The sequence below is a fragment of the Epinephelus lanceolatus genome, chromosome 17 (assembly GCF_041903045.1).
Source record: "Epinephelus lanceolatus isolate andai-2023 chromosome 17, ASM4190304v1, whole genome shotgun sequence".
Classification (NCBI taxonomy): domain Eukaryota; kingdom Metazoa; phylum Chordata; class Actinopteri; order Perciformes; family Serranidae; genus Epinephelus; species Epinephelus lanceolatus.
Genome location: NC_135750.1, coordinates 4,722,327 through 4,744,230, shown reverse-complemented (window position 1 = coordinate 4,744,230; position 21,904 = coordinate 4,722,327). Strand labels below are relative to the sequence as shown.

General features: G+C 42.6%; 1 protein-coding gene across 1 annotated transcript in view; it reads right to left on the bottom strand.

Annotated features, from left to right (window-relative positions):
- The window catches only part of cdh5 (cadherin 5), a 49,200-nt gene that overhangs the window by 2,202 nt on the left and 25,094 nt on the right, over positions 1–21,904 (bottom strand). Inside the window, exons 8-14 of the mRNA XM_033611230.2 lie at positions 20,056–20,198; positions 19,834–19,967; positions 17,646–17,755; positions 17,242–17,344; positions 7,869–7,999; positions 7,624–7,738; positions 41–173 (exon numbers count right to left, since the gene is read on the bottom strand). Of these exons, the coding sequence (XP_033467121.2) occupies positions 41–173; positions 7,624–7,738; positions 7,869–7,999; positions 17,242–17,344; positions 17,646–17,755; positions 19,834–19,967; positions 20,056–20,198 (869 nt within the window). The remainder of the gene's footprint in view (positions 1–40; positions 174–7,623; positions 7,739–7,868; positions 8,000–17,241; positions 17,345–17,645; positions 17,756–19,833; positions 19,968–20,055; positions 20,199–21,904) is intronic.

Genomic DNA, 21,904 nt, shown 5'->3' with positions numbered 1-21,904 from the left:
AAATTATGTTTTTTTTTTCTCCAATTTTTCATCTACATACCCGTTAGTGTCCATCTCTCCTCCTCCCTCCTCATCGTATGTGACAAGCTGCTCATGAATCTCACCGCTGTTCTTCATACTGGCCAGTGAATCCTTCTGGTAGCGTTTCCTCATCACAAACAGGATCACTATGACTGAAAGAGCAGAGGAAAGTTTATTTTAGGACAGATTCAATCTGTGAATCCTCTTTGACGGCACATTCAGCTGCGTCTGTAACACAAGTTAAGATAATGTCAAAATGATTTGGCCATTTTTGACAAAAGGTGCAGCTGTCAACAAAACGGAACAAGAGATGAGCTCAGGATAAATATTTAAGAGCTGTATGTCTGTTTTTAAAGAAATTCATAGTTATTGGTAAAAATTGAGGACAGAACACAAACACAGATTGTCCTGTCATATTTCTTGGTGAACCAACAGTTCTTTAAACTTAAAAACATGAGAGAAAATTAGGCCAAGAAAACTGAAACATGAAGAAAAAAAAAAAACAAAGAATGGGGGCAAGAAACAAGTGAGGAAAGTGGAACACTAACGAAGGATCGAGACTAGAAAACAGCAAGAATGAGGGGAGTAAATGAGGAGCGGATGGTTTAAGGTGTCTGAGACGTTCGCCTCGAGCGTGAAAACCTCAGATGAATCTACTCAGCCAGAGACAAACACAAGAGAAGCAAAGAGAGGGGAGCATCAGAAACAGGAAGCCAGATTCAGTAAATACAAGAGGGGAAGTGGAAATGAGTGTGAGAAAACAAAGTGAAGGGGGGTGAGAGAGAAAGGAAAGGGAAGGAAAGTTGGACCTGGCAGATGACGAAGAAATAAACAATTGAGAAAAAAATGAGAAAAGGGGGGTGGATATGGGAAACAAAGTAAGAGAAGAATGTAGGATAAGAGCTTTAAGTCACAAGAAAATGCCCCAAACCGTCATTTATGTTCAAGTGACAAAGACCTCTAACAGCTGCAGGAATTGGGACTCTTGTTTGTCCATCAGGAGCAACAGTCTGCTCTCACCCAAAAAACAGCTGTATAGGTCATCTGTGCAAGTAGTTTCCACTTCTAGTGGCTGTAGTAATCATTATGGGAGCAAAGGAGGAGGTCAGGTGGCATAGAATGAGGAGCAACCACGAATGGAGGTGGTCAGGGTGGTAGATGAGTTAAACAAACACAGGACTTTTACCCAAGATAATCCAAATAATCATTTTTCTAACCCTAACCAATTAGTTTTTGTATTTGCCACTATTTCACAACGTTAAACACATGTTTAAAACTGCGACTGTAAGTAAGCGTGCCCATCACTGGTACTCTCCAACAGTCATATATGCCACTTTGGGAGTAAAGATGGAAGTAGCCACGAACTCTGCAGAGGGAAAAGGTTGTGGTCGTTGAACGGGTGAAAAGAGACCACTGTTCGCCTCATGTTTTCCTCTGACAGTCAATGCGGATTTCAAACCCAAAGCATGACATTTTCCAACACATAATCAAGTTAGTCTGCGCCTAAGCCTGACCAAAAGTTAGCAAGAGCAGGGTCGGATCAGGAAAGGTTTTTCTTATTGTAACACTGATTCGTAATGGCCCTGGAAAGCACTGATAAATGAGGTCATCCTCTTTAGGGGCGGTAGACTAGGAGCATAGACAAAAAATAATGGATACTATGATGTAACCAACTGGTTTGTGGACTTCTGTTCTGAAGCCTCGAGTCTGGCACTTCGGCTGTCGCCATCTGTCTGGAAAACGATTTGAGGATCTCCATCTCACGAGCTGTAACTATAGCTTTAGTAATAAACTACTCAAATAATTTGGACTAGTCTGCTGTAAAGCCCTGGTTTGGTGAGTGCGTGACTTGAGTGAGTCTGTTTGAGTGTGTTTGGCCCATTAAATGCAGTTTAGAAGCTGTTAAATGTGTTTTTTTTTTCCTTTAAAGTCTCATCATTTAATAGTGTTCAGAAAGAGTAACAGGCTTGAAGAAAAAAAAATTTTTGTACTATGCGGTCTTAGAGGGGCCAGCTTCTTTTATATATTGATTCAGTTTTATTTTGAAGCAGTTATAACCCTCTACAGTGCTGTCTGGATTTTCCTGAGCCTCATGTTGTGCTGTGGACATTAGGGTTGCAATGGTATTAGATTTTCGTAGTACGACAACTATCTCAGAAAATATTACTGTATTACAGAATTTACATTATTATCAGTCAGAATGAAGCTTAAAGAAATGAGAAAATGCACTGGACAACAGGTAGACTTTTGATATTAGCAGAATCACTGGTAATCCCATGAGAGCAGGGATCATTGTGTGTTCCTGTACGAAACCACAAATGGGTATTTATCAAAAGCTGGTTTGTAGCAATGTGGGCGAGGAGGTCTGTACATTTAAAAACTTTCATGTGACACAAACAGTTCAGAGTCAGAAAGGTTGTTTGAAATAATCTTAATGAGAATGGCAGGCAGCAACTCTTGAACACCAGACTGTGTGATTTTATCTCCTGGTTGTCAACATGCTGGCATTAAGGCTTCCTTGGTTTGTCGTAACGCCCAAATCCGAGCGATAATAGGCGCAGCAATCATAATATGTGTTTCAAGCTCAAAGCTGTGGAACTGGGAAAAGCACCAAAAGGCAAGGTCGAAGAAATACAAGAGATTTAGACAATAGAGACACAAAATACAGACTTATAAGTTATATGACGACAGTGAACCATTCTGCATTGTCTTTGTTGGGTTCCATTTGTCAAAACTTACTCTCAAAGTTCAGAAATGAGATAAGACAGCGTGGAAAAAGACAAAGTTTTTCTTTTTCTTGTGTAACCCCTGAATTTCAGTGGCCATAGAGATGAGGGAATTAGGACAAGGAGACAGGAGAAAGGAAGCAAAGAATACAAGGAAATAAATAAGGAGAAGAGACTGAAGGAAGGAGGAAGTGAAGGAATCGGGAGAAGTCTTGGCTGAGGAAATCAAGAGAGGAGACAGATGAGGAGAAGGAGGATACATTTGACATTAGATTAGGCCCCGAGCCTCGGTCCCGATATGAACCTCTTTCTCTCTCAGCGAACGGGCAGCATTAGCCATGCCTTTTAGTCGAGGGTGAGCGGGACTAATTTAAGTTTGCCTGGGAAACCAACAGATTAATCTTTTACAACACATGCTCTGCAGTTTAATAAGCTCTGGAGATATCAGACTTAGAGGGGAGAGAAAAGAGGAAAAAAAAGAGAAGAAGAAGCCCTTTCTTTGTAGGAAAACGACTGAGAAAAATTTCTTTTCGTGTGTCAAACCAGACTTCTGGTGAGAAAATGCGTCTGTGAATGGGGAGCACGGTAAATTGCTTTGGGCCCTGGCAGATAATGACAAGTGCATTAAATAGTTAATCTGGCCTGTGTTGGGGGTGTTTGATAAAGAGAAAGAGAGACAGAGAGGGAGGCAGAGGGAGAGACCCAGAGGGAAAGAGAAAGAGGAAGAGAGAGATGAAGGAAAAACGGAGGGGAAAAGGAGCGATAGTGAAGGAGTGTATTAATAGTTAATAGGTTGAGTGTTTGGCGGTGTTTGATAAGCAGACGGCACCTAAAGAGCTGATAAACTCTCCTCATTACCACTCCTATTCTTCTGCTGCTTTTCCCACAATTCTCCTCTTCGGCGTCTCTCTTCTTTAACCTCTTTCTGTCTCGCTCTGTCACTCAGTCGCTCTCATTCCACCTCAGCTCCCCGTCTCACTCGCCTCTCGTCTGTGTGCCTGTTTCACCCCTCTCCACCTCCCATATCTAAGGCGAGATATAAGGTTTTCTTTTCTTTTTTTTTTTTCCATCTGTCACTCCGCCTCCGTCCCTCTTTATCTTTAAGTTCTTCTTCTCTTTGCCTTTCTTCCTCAGCACTTCTCATCCCAGATCCCTCTTGTTTGGCCAACTATCTCTGACGTGCCTCTCATCCAACATGACAAGTGTCTCTTTTTCCCCAGAAAAAAAAGGAGCAGGGGGCGAAGGTATCAAAGAGAATATTGAGCTCACAACCGCAGGCATTATTTCCACATCCGTCGCTGCATTATTCATAAAACCAACAACAAAGGGAGGGGGGGGGGGCGGGCTCCCCACAAAACACAAACCTTATTTATTGCAAAGCAAGGGCAAGTGAGTCTGCTGTGCACATGCCCCAATCACCCAGTGCCGGCGACGTTTTGCATCCATCATTGATGCCATCTTCATGAATTCCTCTCAGAGGGTAAAACTCGGCGGGTTGAAGAGAGTACGTATGCACCTGTTTGTTAACAGACTGTCAAGACTTCCAAACAACCCACATTTTCTCCTAAATGTCTGTTTACTGCTCTCTTTCACTGACTCAAACCACAAACATTTCATGATTGTCCCTGTATATTAGTGTTTGGTAAACCCTAAACAAACCCAGAGCCACACAGGAAGTGATGCAGTTTATTTTTCCTGCCTGTTTGGAATACATTCGTGTTTGATTGTGACTCTGCTCTGTTTACTTCCAACAGATTTCCTACTTTTCAGCCACAAAAAAAAATACATAAAATCAGAGTTCAGGATCATTTAGGATCAGATTAAAATAGGTGTCTGCACAGTAAACAGGAAGCAATGCTTTGGAAAGACTTAACTCTGAACCAAAGTGAGAAGCAGTGTTTTTACTGTCCTCTCTGGGTTCAGTTTTCACCTCTGACACCCATCACCTTCGCCTTGAGGGTGGGAAATTGAATTAAACCAGTGGAGGTCAGAGACAAAGATTATTTTCAGCTGCTGTCAACAGACTGTTGCCGCCTAACAAAGTACTGACTTTACACAATAGTGCAAAATCTTGCGAACATTTTAATGGGAATGTTTTAGAAGTTGACTGATTTAATAAAACTACGATATCTGAACACTGACACAGCAGTGTTGCTACAGTTTAGTCATGTTAACACAGCAAAATCAGAAACAGGATGTGAGGCTGGACCCCTGGTGTCAAAGGTAACAGGTTACAATCTCATGCAACACCATGTTTTCCACATGAATACTTCTTGCTGTGCCGTATGATCAGCAGCTAACGATGCTAACTCCAGAAAGAGCTCTCCAAACAACGGCAACAGTGCTGACAGAGCTAACAGGGTTACCCAGGGAGGAACCGAGGGTGGCCGCTATGCTTCCATGACATTGCTGTCCTGATATCAGCAGTAACAGCCGCAGAGCACAGTGTATAGCAGCGGCAATGAAGCAGCCAGTGGGATCCACGCATGCACTAATAAGCAAGAGCAGCCAGACTGTCTTACCACAACAAACCACAGAGAAGCTCAGATTACAACACACAGAGGGAGCGTGACATTCAGTGCTCAGGACTCCATCGCTCCACCATAGCAAATAGGGGTTTGCAGCTGTAGTAATGCACTGAATGTTTCATACAGAACCTTTAACGCCCAGTTCAGACCAAAGATTTGTGATGAGACGAAACCGATTTAGAACGTTTCAGAGAAAAATGGCAGCGGTGTGAAGTGGCCGGTCTGAGCTTGACTCAAGCTGGCTGATGGTGTCACCTGTGACTCAGCTGGTCAGATCGCCAGCAGCTGGTTTTAGAATGTAAAGTGTGTCATTTCTTTGAACAGCCAGTCGGCTTGTAGTGAAGTCCGCAGGTCAAGTCAAAATGGCCGCAGACTGTGTGTTTGCTTGCTGCAGCAGGTGCTCCGTCCCCACTGAGCCCTCTGTTTCCATCCTTACGATGTGCTGGTGTTGCAGCTCAAGTTTCTTAGCTTATGTTTTTTATTTCATTCATGTTGTTTTTACTTTGAAACTCACGTCTCCTCTCGTTTCTGATGACTTCACTTCCTGCCCCTGTGTGTTTTCCCTCCCTTCTGACGACCTCACCTGTGTCTGATTGTCTGTCCCGCCCTGATTAGCCTCACCTGTGTCTCGTTATCCTTCTCCTCACCACAGTATTTAGTGTGTGTCTTGTTTTCTCTCAGTGCCAGTTCGTCTTTGCTCCTTGTGTGTCTAGCGTTCTAGCCTTTTGTTTCCTTGTGTCCTTTTCTTGTTTTTTTTTTTTGTTGGGATTTAGCCTGTTGATTGACTCTGCCTCATCCCTATTAGATTTGTTTGCCCCCCCGATTGTCCTTCTGTGTACCGAACCTACCTTTTGACCAGTAAAGACATTAGCCATGTTTCCATCAGCCTGTTTAGATGCGCATCTAGAAGTATCGCATCGGAAAATTATGATGGAAACGCCAAAATTCGAATTAAAATCCCCTGATTCGCACAAATTAAAATACGCTTGCTTTAGCCGGGTTTTGGTTGATTCAAAAAAATGTTGGTTCGCAAAACAGGGGATGGAAACAGTTATGTTCGAATTAAGTCTGACGTAGCGCACCTCTCTCCATGGTGATATCCACACTCCGGGTCGGGAAGGCGGTAATGCATTTACAAGCTGGTTGCCAACCGCTAGAAAATGTAGAAGAAGAATGCGAGACTTGTTTTGTTTCCGGAGTTCGTAGTTTTCACCAAAGTCCGTACATTTAATGGAAACACAAATGATTCATATGTCTTTTAATGCGCATTTCCCAATGATTCTAATCACTTTTGGATGGAAACATAGCTTGTGTTATTTTACCCGAACTGTCTCCAGGGTTGTGCGTTTTATTATGTATTTATGTCACATGTCATTTTGTTTATCTCGCCATTTCATCACTACTACAAATGCACCTGTAGCCAGTATGTCACTATCACTATCCTCATTCATATTTTAAGAAGCTACAAATTATATTCAGCCACAAAATAAGTCTGAAAAGCTGGAAAACAGGACAAAAGTACAGAGTTGTTGACTGGAGATGATACACCATCTCATCTAGGTGTGTTAGTGTGAACCGGCAGGTCTTTTGAACATTGCAGAACAATGCATTGCAAGTAGTTTCCTGTTTCCTCCTCTCATTTTGAGTCTTTGGTTTGAGCTGGGCTTAAACTGCATGGTCTGATCATTGCATTCCTGTAACACTGTCAGACTGACAGTTTTCTAAAAGTTGATACAGCAGGAAACCTAGAGATATCAACTTTTTTTATTTCATGCCCTGATTCCTGGTCAAAGCCTGGTGTCTGAATTACCCACAATGCAACTCGACCAGTACTGACAGGTCTATCAGAGATTCAGGTGTGTAATGCTAATAGCAGTAAATGTAGCCTTGAGCTTCTAGCATGCGGCAGAGCTCACTTATTTTTAACTCCACGCACAGATTTATTTTTTCATTTTAGAACTTGTAGTCTTCAGCCCCAACTGACAGGGACTCAAGTGACATCACCTGAGGCAATTTATTAGCTTTAACATAGCTCCCTCTGGAGCCACGAAAAGGCTTTATACAACTTCTTTGACAGGTGCAGTAATACCCCCAAACACCTGTAAAAAGACTTTGATGTGTATATTAGAGTCCCCCTTCGAGGTGAACAAATGGTCACTGAAAAGAAAAGTTCTTCAGGCACTCTTAGCAAGACAAAAAGGATTATCATCACCCTGATGAAAACCCTGACACATGATCTCTGAGAGGAGCTGTGCAGAAAACCTCAGCAAAGACGTTTCCACCAAAAGATAGAGACAAAGAAAGGAAAGAGGAAAGGGAGAGAAGGAAATAAAGAAACTTAAACGTACCCAGTATGGTCAGTATGCAGAGCAGAATGGCTATCAGGGCGTGGACGCTCACTCCCATCCTCCGAGCACCAGCTTTGCACTGCGTAGGAATCCGCCTGGCGTCACAGCGACACGACTAAAACAGACAGAACAAACAGTCACTCAGTCAGTATCACAGTGCAATCATCCATGCAATGATTTTAACATTTCTCTGCCCTCAAACAGTTTAGTACATCACAACCCTCACATGTGAAACACACACTGACCTTGATAGCCAGTTTGGTGATGCTGGTCTGGATGGGTCGCCCTCCGTCACTGATGCGCACATCCACGCTGTAATCCTTGGGGTCATCCAGGCTGAACGGCCCCTGTTTCACCATGACGTCTGCTGTGCTGTCTGAAAAAGGAAGCGTATAAATACACACAGTGAGTAGATGACAACCAGTCTCACCTTCAACACAAATGTACCTTTCCTTTCTGCAAAATCCATGTCTAATTTGTCTGACTCATCACTGTGTAAAGCAAAACGGATCCGATGTTCACCTGCTCCGTATATAGAGTCTTTCAAGTCTATTTATACAGCACGCATCTGTTCTGCAGATAAAACAAGATATAAGAACAAGGACAGAGTCGTTGCATAAAAGCAGACAGATCATTTGTGATTATCCGTCAGTTTGGTGCATTTAGGATTTCAGTCATTTAGGATTATAGACAATGGCAGCACCTTAAAAATCTGAATCGTGGCCTACATGAGGCCAAACTTTTCGCGGATTCCCAAATTATGTATCGGTGCACTGTTCTTTCCTTTGCACATGTGTGACAATATAGCCCCTAATCATTTGAATGTGGTCATTTGTGTCCAGACAAAGAGTCAAAATGCACAATAAGCTAGAAGTCCAAGAGCACCACAAGGGAACAGAACAAAACAAAAAAAGAATAGAAGTTAAAGAGAACTGAACATGTTGAGCAGAACAGAGCGACGTCTCCCCTGCAGCCCTGACCAACAATGCAGCCATTAGTCAAATCCCCGGCAGGCAGAGGTTTCCTGCTGAGGCGATGAGGAGAGCCTTTCCCCACAATGTCCCTCTGCTGGAGGAATTTCATTCAACACAATGGCAGGAAAGACCCTCAAACATACTTCGACTTACTCTGTTAAACTCAGACAAAGAAACATAGTACGGCTCTGGTTTCAGGGCACGTTTAAGTAAAAACAACCTGGGTGTCGCTGACATTTGCACATATTGAACTCTGAATGCAAATGATGTTGTTTTTGTGAGAGGAGTGGATCACTTGGCTCAATCATTTCATCCCTCCTTGATTTGCTGTTTTTTAAAATAAACTCTGATTCCGCCCTGCAAAGCTCTCACAGGATCATACCGATACATCATAACACAACCATCAGTGTATTTGAAAAACCTTACTTACAGTACAGGCCAAAAGTTTGGACACACCTTCTCATTCAATGCGTTTTCTTTATTTTCATGACTATTTACATTGTAGATTCTCACTGAAGGCATCAAAACTATGAATGAACACATGTGGAGTTATGTACTTAACAAAAAAAGGTGAAATAACTGAAAACATGTTTTATATTCTAGTTTCTTCAAAATAGCCACCCTTTGCTCTGATTACTGCTTTGCACACTCTTGGCATTCTCTCCATGAGCTTCAAGAGGTAGTCACCTGAAATGGTTTTCCATCAGTCTTGAAGAAGTTCCCAGAGGTGTTTAGCACTTGTTGGCCCCTTTGCCTTCACTCTGCGGTCCAGCTCACCCCAAACCATCTCGATTGGGTTCAGGTCCGGTGACTGTGGAGGCCAGGTCATCTGCCGCAGCACTCCATCACTCTCCTTCTTGGTCAAATAGCCCTTACACAGCCTGGAGGTGTGTTTGGGGTCATTGTCCTGTTGAAAAATAAATGATCGTCCAACTAAACGCAAACCGGATGGGATGGCATGTCGCTGCAGGATGCTGTGGTAGCCATGCTGGTTCAGTGTGCCTTCAATTTTGAATAAATCCCCAACAGTGTCACCAGCAAAACACCCCCACACCATCACACCTCCTCCTCCATGCTTCACAGTGGGAACCAGGCATGTGGAATCCATCCGTTCACCTTTTCTGCGTCTCACAAAGACACGGCGGTTGGAACCAAAGATCTCAAATTTGGACTCATCAGACCAAAGCACAGATTTCCACTGGTCTAATGTCCATTCCTTGTGTTTCTTGGCCCAAACAAATCTCTTCTGCTTGTTGCCTCTCCTTAGCAGTGGTTTCCTAGCAGCTATTTGACCATGAAGGCCTGAATGGCGCAGTCTCCTCTTAACAGTTGTTCTAGAGATGGGTCTGCTGCTAGAACTCTGTGTGGCATTCATCTGGTCTCTGATCTGAGCTGCTGTTAACTTGCGATTTCTGAGGCTGGTGACTCGGATGAACTTATCCTCAGAAGCAGAGGTGACTCTTGGTCTTCCTTTCCTGGGTCGGTCCTCATGTGTGCCAGTTTCGTTGTAGCGCTTGATGGTTTTTGCGACTCCACTTGGGGACACATTTAAAGTTTTTGCAATTTTCCGGACTGACTGACCTTCATTTCTTAAAGTAATGATGGCCACTCATTTTTCTTTAGTTAGCTGATTGGTTCTTGCCATAATATGAATTTTAACAGTTGTCCAATAGGGCTGTCGGCTGTGTATTAACCTGACTTCTGCACAACACAACTGATGGTCCCAACCCCATTGATAAAGCAAGAAATTCCACTAATTAACCCTGATAAGGCACACCTTTGAAGTGGAAACCATTTCAGGTGACTACCTCTTGAAGCTCATGGAGAGAATGCCAAGAGTGTGCAAAGCAGTAATCAGAGCAAAGGGTGGCTATTTTGAAGAAACTAGAATATAAAACATGTTTTCAGTTATTTCACCTTTTTTTGTTAAGTACATAACTCCACATGTGTTCATTCATAGTTTTGATGCCTTCAGTGAGAATCTACAATGTAAATAGTCATGAAAATAAAGAAAACGCATTGAATGAGAAGGTGTGTCCAAACTTTTGGCCTGTACTGTATATGAGAAAAATATACCAAATATAGAAGCAGAGATTGAGCTTCATTGCCACCTGATGAAACGCACAACTCTGATTTTAGGTTGGTGCAGTTACATAAATTAAATTAAATTAATTAAATTATTAAATTAATTTTCTAGAGTAACGGAGGCAGTGGTCCTGATATAATGTGTTTTTGTCGGAAGTATCTCGACATAATGTTTAAGGGTTTTCAGCACACAAATGAAATCTTAGTCACCTCCAATTTTCCATCAGATTAACTCTGGTTCCTGAACTTGTGTTGTTTAGGATTCTTGGAACCTCATACCCCTTTTCCACCAACTTGGAACCAGTTCTGTTCTGGTTTCACCACCTTTAACTGGATGGTGTTTTGAAATGCAGCATTAAAGCTCACCAGTCAGCGGAGCGCCAGACTAAATGGAAAGGGCCCTTATATTTCACTTTTTTTTTCTTCAAAATTAAGCGTTCCAAACAAACTTATTTTGGGTTAAAATTAAATTTGCGAAATAGAAGCTGTTTCATGTTGGAGGAAAAGGGTTAAAAGTGGCATCCTCTCAAAATAAGCATTGTATAGACGCTCAGTGGTTTAGGGATGACTTGCAGGCTACAGTATCAACACATTCTCACTCCGACCTCGTCACATATCGACGCTTGGTCATGGACTTTCCACGTCCACATATGACGTCCAAGGTACCCTGGGTGTGTTGGTTGTTGACGTTCTGGGAGGCCGTGTCAACTTCAGCCTGTTTGACACTTCTGTTTTCACAGGAAATGTACAGTTTGCATACAGTCTCTTTCAAAATAAATGCACTACATTGGTACAACATCGCAAATTGACTTTTTTTTCATTCAACAACAAACACACATGGTTACGTTTTGCCAACACACATGTAGTTGGGTGTAGGAAAAAAGAAAAAGGTTTGGCTTTACGTTCAAACGGGAAGCAAACACCTGCCTCCCGGGTAAAAGTCAGTGGTTGTTGGACCCATCCACTGCCTCTCCTGCCCACCCTACTCTGACTTTTTCGCCCTCTTAACGTTCGTTGTTGTCCCATGTATCATGCTGATGTAAAAGGACGGCTTCTTTCATTGGTGTCTGACACCAGAAGTCAATGCCCAAGCGACGGTTTTCGACGAGTGAGACCGGTTGACAATATAGGTTAACTACTGTAGGTGGCAAGCTAACAGCAAACATGCTAGCCTACTGGAACATACCAGATGTTTTGAGACTGTTTCATAGTTATAAGGATCCTCTTTTAGTATCTGCACCCCAAGAACTAGGAGTGATCGTAGATCCTTGAACGCAGTTTTGAGGGACTTTTTTTAGCTCCTTATCTGAGCAGGTATTCTCCCAGCACAAGAGGAACCATGAGTGATATAGGTGTACAGTTAATGGCAAACACAGCTAATGCAGCACAAACACAAACAAGCTCTTAAAGAGAAAAAAGGAAGACGACACGAAGATGTGAATCCAGCTTTACTGAGCATATACGCGCCAACACTATTTTGACTTGTCAGAGCGAAAGGGATGGTTCTTTACCCACAGCCAGCTGACTTACAGTACGTCACTTCAGCATTCGTATCGACTCACTGCCAGACAGCCTGCTCATTAGTTCGGTTGCCCAGAGCACAAAGAGTTCCCACATCTCACAGATGCAAACCTCAAATCTTGTTCTCAAACTATTTTCGAGATCCTACTGGAGGTAAACCGACCCATTTAATCAAAGTTCAACATGCCTGAAACCCAAATACGGTTTGTACAACCACCTCACTGTGATGAAGTTTCCATCGTCGTCTACAAGACAACATACAGTGACTGAAGGTGTGTGTGTGTGTGTGCGTGTGTGTGTGTGGGAGGACACGGATACAGAAGAAGCCTTAACTAACTGAATAAAAGATGAAAACAGCTTCTGTCCTCCCTTCATCTCGTCCCTCTTCTCGTCTCCTGCTCTGTCTTTGTTTGAATCCGTCTCATTCCCGTCTCTCTGGATTGTGTCTCCATATTGCGTTTGTTCTCTCCATCTCTCTCTTCCTGCATCTCATTAGTGTCTCTTCATCTCTTTGTTTTCCTTTCCTCCTCCTCCTCTCTCTTGTCTGTCTGGTATTAATGCAGTGATCTTGGTGTAGCCGCCTGGTCCGAACACAGAGTCCTGTCACTTCACTGTGCAGCTACACACATTGTGAGTGTGTGTGTGTATGTGTTTCAGGATCCTGTAATGAAAGCATGGTTGTTTTTTGCAAGTTTTAAAGAGCTGGTAGTCGATAAATATTTTAAAAGACTTCACTTTGCAGCTCTTGTTGCATGTGTGTGTATGTGTGAGTATGTGTCAGCAGTGATTGTGTGTTAAGTGGTGTGAGGTGAGGTGCTGTCAGATGATTTTTGGGGGGCACAGTCCTGAGCCACGGGGGAGAACAAAGGTTCACACTGACAACCAGCACTTATCCAACAACTCTTCGCCTCGTCTCCACCTCCTCTCTGGTCCTTTTTGTCCGTTGAGTTTCTTTCCTGTATTCTTCACTTTCCTCTTCTCGTCTATAACTCGCTATCTTTCTGTCCTCTCAGTTTCTGTTTTCCTCCTCTTGCCTTTTTCTTTTCTTAGCTTTCATTTAAACATTTGCTGTTTCTGATGTCATCTTTCCCTCTCTCACCATGACCTCATCCCCTCAAATCTTCATTCTTTCCTCATTTTTAGCCTGTTTTCCCCTTCCCTCATTTTTCTCTTATTCTTCTCCCAGTCTTTCCCTCCCTGTTCTCATCTGCATATCTTCTTTCACATCCTCCTTGACTTTCCTGTTTTCTTTTCTTTCTTCCATCTCACTATATATTCCTCATTCTACTCCACTCTTAAGTCGACCCAATCACCAGAAAAAAAATATTGGCATTGTACGTTTTTGCAAACCATGAACACATTATATTTGTACATTATTATGTAGCAGATTTGTTTAAGCTGTTTAAACACTCACATTTGAGGGTTAAAATGCAGCTGGAAAAACAGTAGGTCACTAAAGAACACCCATGTTTGCTGGCTAAAAAAACACAGGAAAAACAGCAATGGGTTGCCATGAAACACCCTTGTTTGTTGTCTAAAAAGCAGCAGGAAAAACAGGGGTCCCTAAAAGACCTCCACATTTGGTGGCTAAGAAGCTGCAGAAAAAATAGCACTGAATCCCCAAAACATACCAATATTTGGTGGCTGAAAAGCCACAGGAAAAACAGCTACGGTTCCCTAAAAAACACCCACATTTAGTGCCTAAAATACTGCTGGAAAAACAGTGATAGAGCTCTAGAAAAACACCCATGTTTGAGGGCTAAAATGCTGCTGGAAAAACAGTGATGGGTTGCTATGAAACACCCTTGTTTGTTATCTGAAAAGCCGCAGGAAAAACAGGGGTCCCTAAAAGACCTCCATGTTTGGTGGCTAAGAAGCTGCAGAAAAAATAGCACTGAATCCCCAAAACACACCAATATTTGGTGGCTGAAAAGCCACAGGAAAAACAGCTACGGTTCCCCAAAAAACACCCACATTTGGGGCCTAAAATGCTGCTGGAAAAACAGCGATGGGTTGCTACAAAACACCCACATTTGGTGTCTAAAAAGCCGCACAAAAAAGCAATAGGTCCCTTAAAAAACTGCATTGTTTGGTGGCTTAAAGGATGTAGAAAAATGGCAATGATTCCCCAAAACACACCAACATTTAGTGGCAATAAAGCATACAGCTACAGGTCCCTAAAAAACATTTACACTTGGTGCCTAAATGACGCTGACTGTGCCTAAAATGCCACAGGAAAAACAGCAATGGGTCCCTAAAAACTCCCACATGCAGTGCCTTGAAAGCTGCAACACCATTTGGTGACTAAAATTGCGCTGGTAACACAGCGATGACTGGTTGCTCTCAAACAGTGGTCTGCAGCTTGACAGCCATCTTGCCAAGCTCACATGCCATCCACCATCCTCTCCACCTCCCAGTGACAGTCTGCTCATCTACTACATCACTGTAGAAATGTTTATATTATACATATGAAACATATAAATGAACATATTTGTTCTTTGCAGAAATGTACAACACTTGGTGACCAGGCTGCTCCACTCATTCATATTTTCTCTCTCCTGTTCTCCTACCTCTGTTTATGGCTCCTTGTTATTCTCTCTCCTTTATATTTGCCTCTTCTCCTCATTTCAACACGGTCCCACTTTACCCGTCTCCCTTAATCCTGATCTTTTCCTCTCCCCTCCTTTCATCTTTTCTTCCACCTCTGCCTCATCCGTCTTTCCTTTTACTCTCCTCCATCTTCCTCCTTCCTTTCCTCCATCGGTTCAACATGTCAGCCCCTCCAGGCACGAGCAGAGAGGAAATGGATGAGGCAAGTTCATGCCTTTTTTCCCTCTGTTTATCTTCCTTTCAGTATGTTTCAAGTTTCACTTAAATTAAATAGTAACACTTCACCTAAATCTTTCATCTGACTACCTAAGGCTTTCATCTATTGAGACTTTTAATATTTGACTAGAACAGTTGGTAACACTTTTCCTGGGGCTTTCATGTTTTATAAGGCTATGTGATGATCAAAAATGATGAAAACTGTTATACTTGTGCCATTTTGTGTCCTAAGCTGAATAACCCAAATAGGCTTTGGAAATCTGACGTAATGGAGCACCAACCTTTGCCTAAATATCAATGTCTGGATCAAAGCAAATGTCTCCGTAGAGTTTCACACCATCGTCTGTGTCACAGTCTGTTTATTCAAGCTGACATTTTCCAACTTGTACATTTATATCAACACATTTTAACTCCCAAATGGCACCAGATCTGCTGATGCTGCTTTGAATTTAGAGCACTCTTATAATAATGTGTCTGTCTGTAGGTCAGTCCACTGTTTTAGCCCATACTGAAATAATTATAGTTTTCAGACAGATTGCCATAATACTTGGCACAGATGTGCATGGTGCCCAGAAGATAAACCATTTGGTGATCCTCTGACTTTTTATCTATGGCCCAGAGCAGGTCAGTGATATTTGACAACATTTCAACATCTGCCGGAAAGATCAGAACATTCATGGTTCCCAGCTGATATAGCCTACGTATGGTGAATGTGCTAGGAAAGGTAGTATCGGCACGGTCACTACGTGGTGCTCGCATAAACGGAACCTGGGTGTGTTGAAGGTGGCAGTGCTGTTTGGGCTGAGAAAGCCATGTGTAAGTAAGGTCAAGGAGGTTGTTGGGTTGGTGTGGGGAGCAGTGAGAGCTGGCATTAGGGGAGTGTCTCTGGGACACCAGAGATCACTGTCTAGCCTCCTGGAGGTGTCATAGGCAAACCCTGGAGATCTTGCCTCCGGAAGAAGAGCGGAAGAACCCTGGTTTCCGGTTGTAGGCTGTTTGTAGTCCGCATGATATTGACCAATCACGTTTGAGCCGGCTGCAGTTGTTGCCAGGTTAAACGCTCCGTGCGGTGAACTAACCAGGTGGAACATAATTGGCATCACTGCAAACTCTGAATCCATCACAATGGTTCAGCATGTTTACTTATATATAAAGGGAAGTCGGAAACGGAAATTCGCCTCCTCCACCCAAATCAAACTGGAATGCCAAAAAATCGGAGGTCTGCCCCCAGAGGCTGTATCGCCGTCTGCCGGAAGTCAGACGCCGAATACAGCCGATGGGTTCTGAGAACGGGCAGCAGGTGAAACTAAAACTAATTATCAGTACCAAGTTCGCTTGTGTGGACTTTCAGTGGCTTCGGCCTGATCTGAAAACTTCAAGCACGGTGACCCGTTTTGTGTTTGCAAACAGCAATGATGTATTTTGTGGGTGGAGCCAAACTGGTTGTGAACTGATCTACATGTAGTTGGAAAAAAAAGTTTTGTCTCTACTAAATTAGAATCTCGATATTTAGGCTAATCACCGCTGCTCAATAATTAGTAGAGGACTGTGTGTTAGGCTTATGTGAATTGAATTATTTATGTGGTTGGAGATAATTCATCATCAGAAAACATGGTCTTTGTTTATGTTAACGTACAGCGTATAAAGTGGGTTTAGATCGGTTCTCATCTGCATCCAGGCAGGGACAATAAAAGGCTCGTTAACAGTATCGATGCAGCGACATGGAAAGTCTATGACCAAAAGTATGGAGTAAAAGGATATGTGACGAGGTCGGAGTGAGAATATGTTGGAGTTAGCCTCTTGGTGCTCTTTTCTTTTCTCCATGATTTTCTTGCACAGCACCACGGTGTCTCTGTTTGTGTGGCGTGTTCCTTTAACATCCTTAGCCGGGATGAGTTCAGAATACAGAGAGTCATCTGCAAGTCCACCGAGCCACTCGCTCTCATTATTTTCAATATTTGCTGTTGTGCATTCTAGACGGCACTTACGGTCCCAGACAGGCTCTCTAAATCCCCCGTCTGGCTGCAAGAACCAAAGCATGTTTTGAGAAGTTAAAATAATTTCAACTTTCAGCAACAAAGCACTGAGCCTCAAATGGAGTTCCAGTCGTTGCATAGCAACAAGTGCCGAGGCCAGTGCTTCCTGCGAGCACCGTTTAGAGCAACAAGCAAGAAGAGAGAGGTAAATATGCTCAGTGCACACAGAGACTTACTGCCGTAGTCTCTGATGGAGAAGTTGGAGCTCTCGCTGGCCAGGCTGAAAGTGAAGGAGGCCGGCTGGTCGTCTTTATCTGTGGCTCTCAAGGTTCCTATCACCTGAGGAAAGACAAAAAGACTTCAATTAATGAAACCTGGACACGAACTTTGTTTATGGAACAAGGGCGACAGCTCGTCATAGAATCACTCTATGAGAATTCTTTGCCTGTCCAGCTGAACAAGGGGCAACATCATCCTCCCATAAACTACCCATCAGTCTCCTGCATGTTAGTCCTGCAGGGTGGCTACATCAATACTAAGTAAATATAAGATCTGTGAGTTTTACTACTTTTTTAATACAAACACAACACACATAAATCCAGTGATAGCCTGCTGTAAATAAACACTGTGCTTTTCTCACCGTGTTCGTGGGGTCGTTCTCACATACGAAGATCTCATCCACGGTCAGTTCAGGCTTGTTGTCGTTGATGTCCTGAACTATAATGTTAACTTTAACAAATGACTCCAAACCTACAGAGAACAGACAATGACAGATGATTAACTGCAGTGTAATGATAAATGTCTTTGGTACTTTAGCACTGTCTTATCTTGTCCAATCTGTCTCACAGTGTGCTGACAATAGAAATAGACGGAGAGTTGCCTTCAGGGATTTGTCATGTTTTTCATGTAATCTTAGTTAATGCATATGTGAAGGGAAAATAAATCATCTTGTTAAGACAGAGATCACAGGCCATTGTGCAAACAAGAAAACAAATTGTTTTAGTTATCGAAGACATTTGAAGGATCCAGTGTCTGATTTAGGGTGATATATTGGCAGAAATGGAATATGCTTTGAAAAGTATGGTTTCTTTGATGTATAATTACCTGAAAATAAGGATCATTGTGTTTTCAGGAGCTGTTTATATCCACATAGGGAGCGGTTCCTCATCTACAGAGACTGCCATGTTGCACCACTATGTTTCTACAGTAGCCCAGAACGGACAAACCAAACACTGGTTCTAAGATAAAAACATTCACGTTTTACGTTTTTGCATCAGCCGCAATAGTAAGAAGCCAATACATCCTCACTGGACCCATCCACCACCCATCCCACCCACCCTACTCTGACTTTTTGCCCCTTAAACCACACTGTTATCTGGCCGTGTTTCCCACTGACACTGCCAGGCACCATTAAACAATAACAATGACCGGCCGCATATAATGTTGACGTTAAAGGATGGCTTTTGTCGTTGATGTCTGACGCCAGAAGTCACTGACAAAGCGTCTGTATTCGATGACTTAAGAATGAGACAAAGCCCATCTGTGATGAGCAGCGGTGGAGCTACCCTGATTTGTAACGTGAAGCTGCTTTATTCGGTGTTAAATGGTTTAAATCACTTTGTTTTGGAGAGGAAGAGACCTCTGTGGATAATTCGGCACACAGTAAAAACCTCCTGGATGTCCAAATCAGAGAAGGTGAGCACACATTAACTTATGAGAAAAAAGCGGTGTGCAAATAATAGCATGTTGTGGACGAAGCCACTCGTCTCTGAGATGCTGAATGGCGTCAAAGATGCTCTGATTTGTAACGTGAAGCTGCTTTATTCTGTGTTTTTACTGGTTTAAATCACCTGGTCTGTTCGTTTCAAAGAGGAAAAGACCTCTGTGGATAATTCAGCTCCGAATTAAAACCTCCTGAACATTGAACATTGCAGGAATTTTAACTGGGAGAAGTTTTAGCTGGTTACAATCTGCAATTTACTGCTAGAAGTCTCGTAATTTCAACGAGCTCCCAAAGGTTTTGTAGCATTTTTGTTCATTAAATTTTTAAAGCTTCACGTTGTGTGATGTGGCTCACTTTAAACAGCCTGTTTGTCACATGCCTTTAAAAAATGATTAGACGTGATGCTGATCAGGTCTGTGCATCTCTGTCTTTAATGGATCTGATTAAGGTCAAGTGCCTGAAAGGATTTCTATTTGTGAGCTTTTTGTTTGACAGTTTTTCTTTTCGTCACTTAAAGCACACTTATTTTACATCACTGATGTTTTAAATATATTTATCTTTTGATAAACGCGTGGCTCTCTCTCTCTCTCTCTCCTGCCTCTTGTGCTGAGATCTTGAAACTATCTTTAGTACAGTACATGTACTGTATATCGAGGACCCTGTCAAGCTCAGGGGACCATTGTGTTCCTTAAACATCGTGACAAGACACTAAAATAGATCTCTGGATTTCATTCATTGCTGGTCTAAAAATATATAGTTTGGTTTGGAAGCTGCGAGTGAACAAAGAGACCCACTAATGTGATTTTCCTGCTTACTCTCTCCTTCCCGTGTGGGTCGACCAGGTGTTGAGACAATATGTTCGATCTTTAAAAGTCCCTGTTAATGTGTTACACTCCCATCCCTCAATAAATCCAGGGGAGCTGCTCAGTGAACAACAAGAGAACACACTGTCTTTTATTGGCCTTTCTAACTCCCTCCCTGTACGCACATTACCGTTGTTAAAGGAAACACATGGTTTTAATTTTTATCTGAAGTTCTATTGTTTAAAGAAAACAAGATTAATAAAGTTGTGCAATGTGTGTGTGTATGTGTGTATGAGACGTACCATTTGGCTCCTCCTGTGCCTTAACTTGAAACATGTGTGTGGCCTCCAGCTCTCTGTCCAGCGTCCTCAGGGTGGACAGCTGACCTGTGAGCGGGTTGATACTGATCGGACAGTCCTTGTCTAAGATGGAGTACCTAAACACACACAGGGAGATGAGTTACAGAAATTAAGCAGAGTTAGCAGCATTGTTTGTTCTTATTAGAGGTTTGCACAGCGTCGTACCGTATGCTCTTGTTGGCTTTGTCAGGATCTCTGGCAGTGACTGCTCCGATGTTGGTCACAACTCGTTCCTCCACCACATTGAAAGTGTAAATGGGCTGCGAGAAAACCGGTGCCTCGTCTACATCCAGCACCTTGATGATTACCTGTCGATTTAAAGTCATTTAGATAGTTAGAGAGTTAGATATGTTAATACTTAATGTTTCAACAATGCTGTGGTTGATATGTTTAGGTTGAGGCACAAATACCACTTGGTGATGGTTCGGAAAAGATCATGCTTTGGCTAAAAATACACGGTTTTAGGGGCACAATCCCTGCTGGTAAAGCAGCAATATCTCAGTTTTGGTGCCATTATCCTTGCAGAAAATACAGCTATCTGTCTCGGTACAGAAACAACTATTTTTCATGCCAACATCCCGGCAGGAAATGCAGTAATCTTGGTACAAAACAACCACTTTTTGTGCTGCTATCATGCAAGAAATGCAGCAACGTCTCGTAGGGTAGACATATTGGCGGAACCTTTTTGGTTTAAACAGAACAGACGGCCTTCCGCCACAGGAGGGGCTGTTGATGACTTGTGGGAGGAGCTGTTGATGACGCTGCATGTGTGACCCACTGGCGGTGGATAAACAGGAAACAGCTGATAGCAGGAATGAGCAGCTAGTAGCAGGAGGGAAACGATGAGCAACTGGGGAGACAAGGAATTGCGCGCCCTCTTTGTCCTCACAAACGAAGAGGCCATTAACTGTCAGATGACGGGGACGGTGAAGGACGGGCCGACTTATGAGAGAATCACCGAAGGACTGACCAGCCGCGGCTTCCCTCCCACGTCACTGTTTACGTCACACGCTGAGCTACACGTTTTGTTACTTGCTCACGCCCCCCATTGCCCCGAAAAAGGCACATTCTGTATAAACAAAAGTAGGTAGGCGGCATTTTGCTGCACTCCCCGATTTTGTTTTTATACTGCCAATACTGAAAAAAGACTGATTGGGCTTTCCTGCAAATTTGCACAATTCCTATCTAAAAAGGGCATATGACAGCAAGAAATATAGCAATGTCTCGCCGCCTTTTGTGCCACTATCCCGGTGTGAAATGCAACAATGTCTCTGTATAAAACAACCCCTTTTATGGCACTATACCCGCTGGAAAAACAATAACATGTCACTACAAAAGACTCATGTTTGGTGCCTAAAAAGCCGCTGGAAACAGCAATGACTCATTAAAAACCAACTAGTCTCCTATGTCACTTTAAAAAGGTTAACATCATATTCATCATTTTTTCCAAGTTTAGAAACAAGTATTGCTAATGACCATCCTGTCATTATCACTGCACCAAAACACCTCTGGATTTTGAGCAGACATTTAACTATATATAGATATTGTCAAGTCACTGAACAAGAAGATAACACAGAAGAATTCTTAACATCTCCTAATTTGCATAACTCACACAACCTGTTGTCCTCCTGGATGTTTTTAAAACTGCCAGCTTCAAGAGCCGGAGGAACAATTCCTGTTCCCAACTGTGCAGCTAAAAACCTTTGACTACCCGATACGTTTCACAAAAGGTTCTCTCCCATAATTGTGCTTGATTTGAATATATGTTTTAACAAGATATATTTTAAACAACAACCTCTCATTGTGTTCACACCGCATAAAAAATGATTCCTTTACATATATTGTAATTCAGCTTTCTCAAAAACAGCATGAAGCTCTGTAGTCCATGGAGAATCGTGCACTCTAAAGACAAACATTCTCATTGACCCTGTTTTCTGATATATTAAGCAAATTATGCCACAGTCTCATCATTTCACATTTTCACCTTGTTGATTCAGGAATCAAACCCGTATCA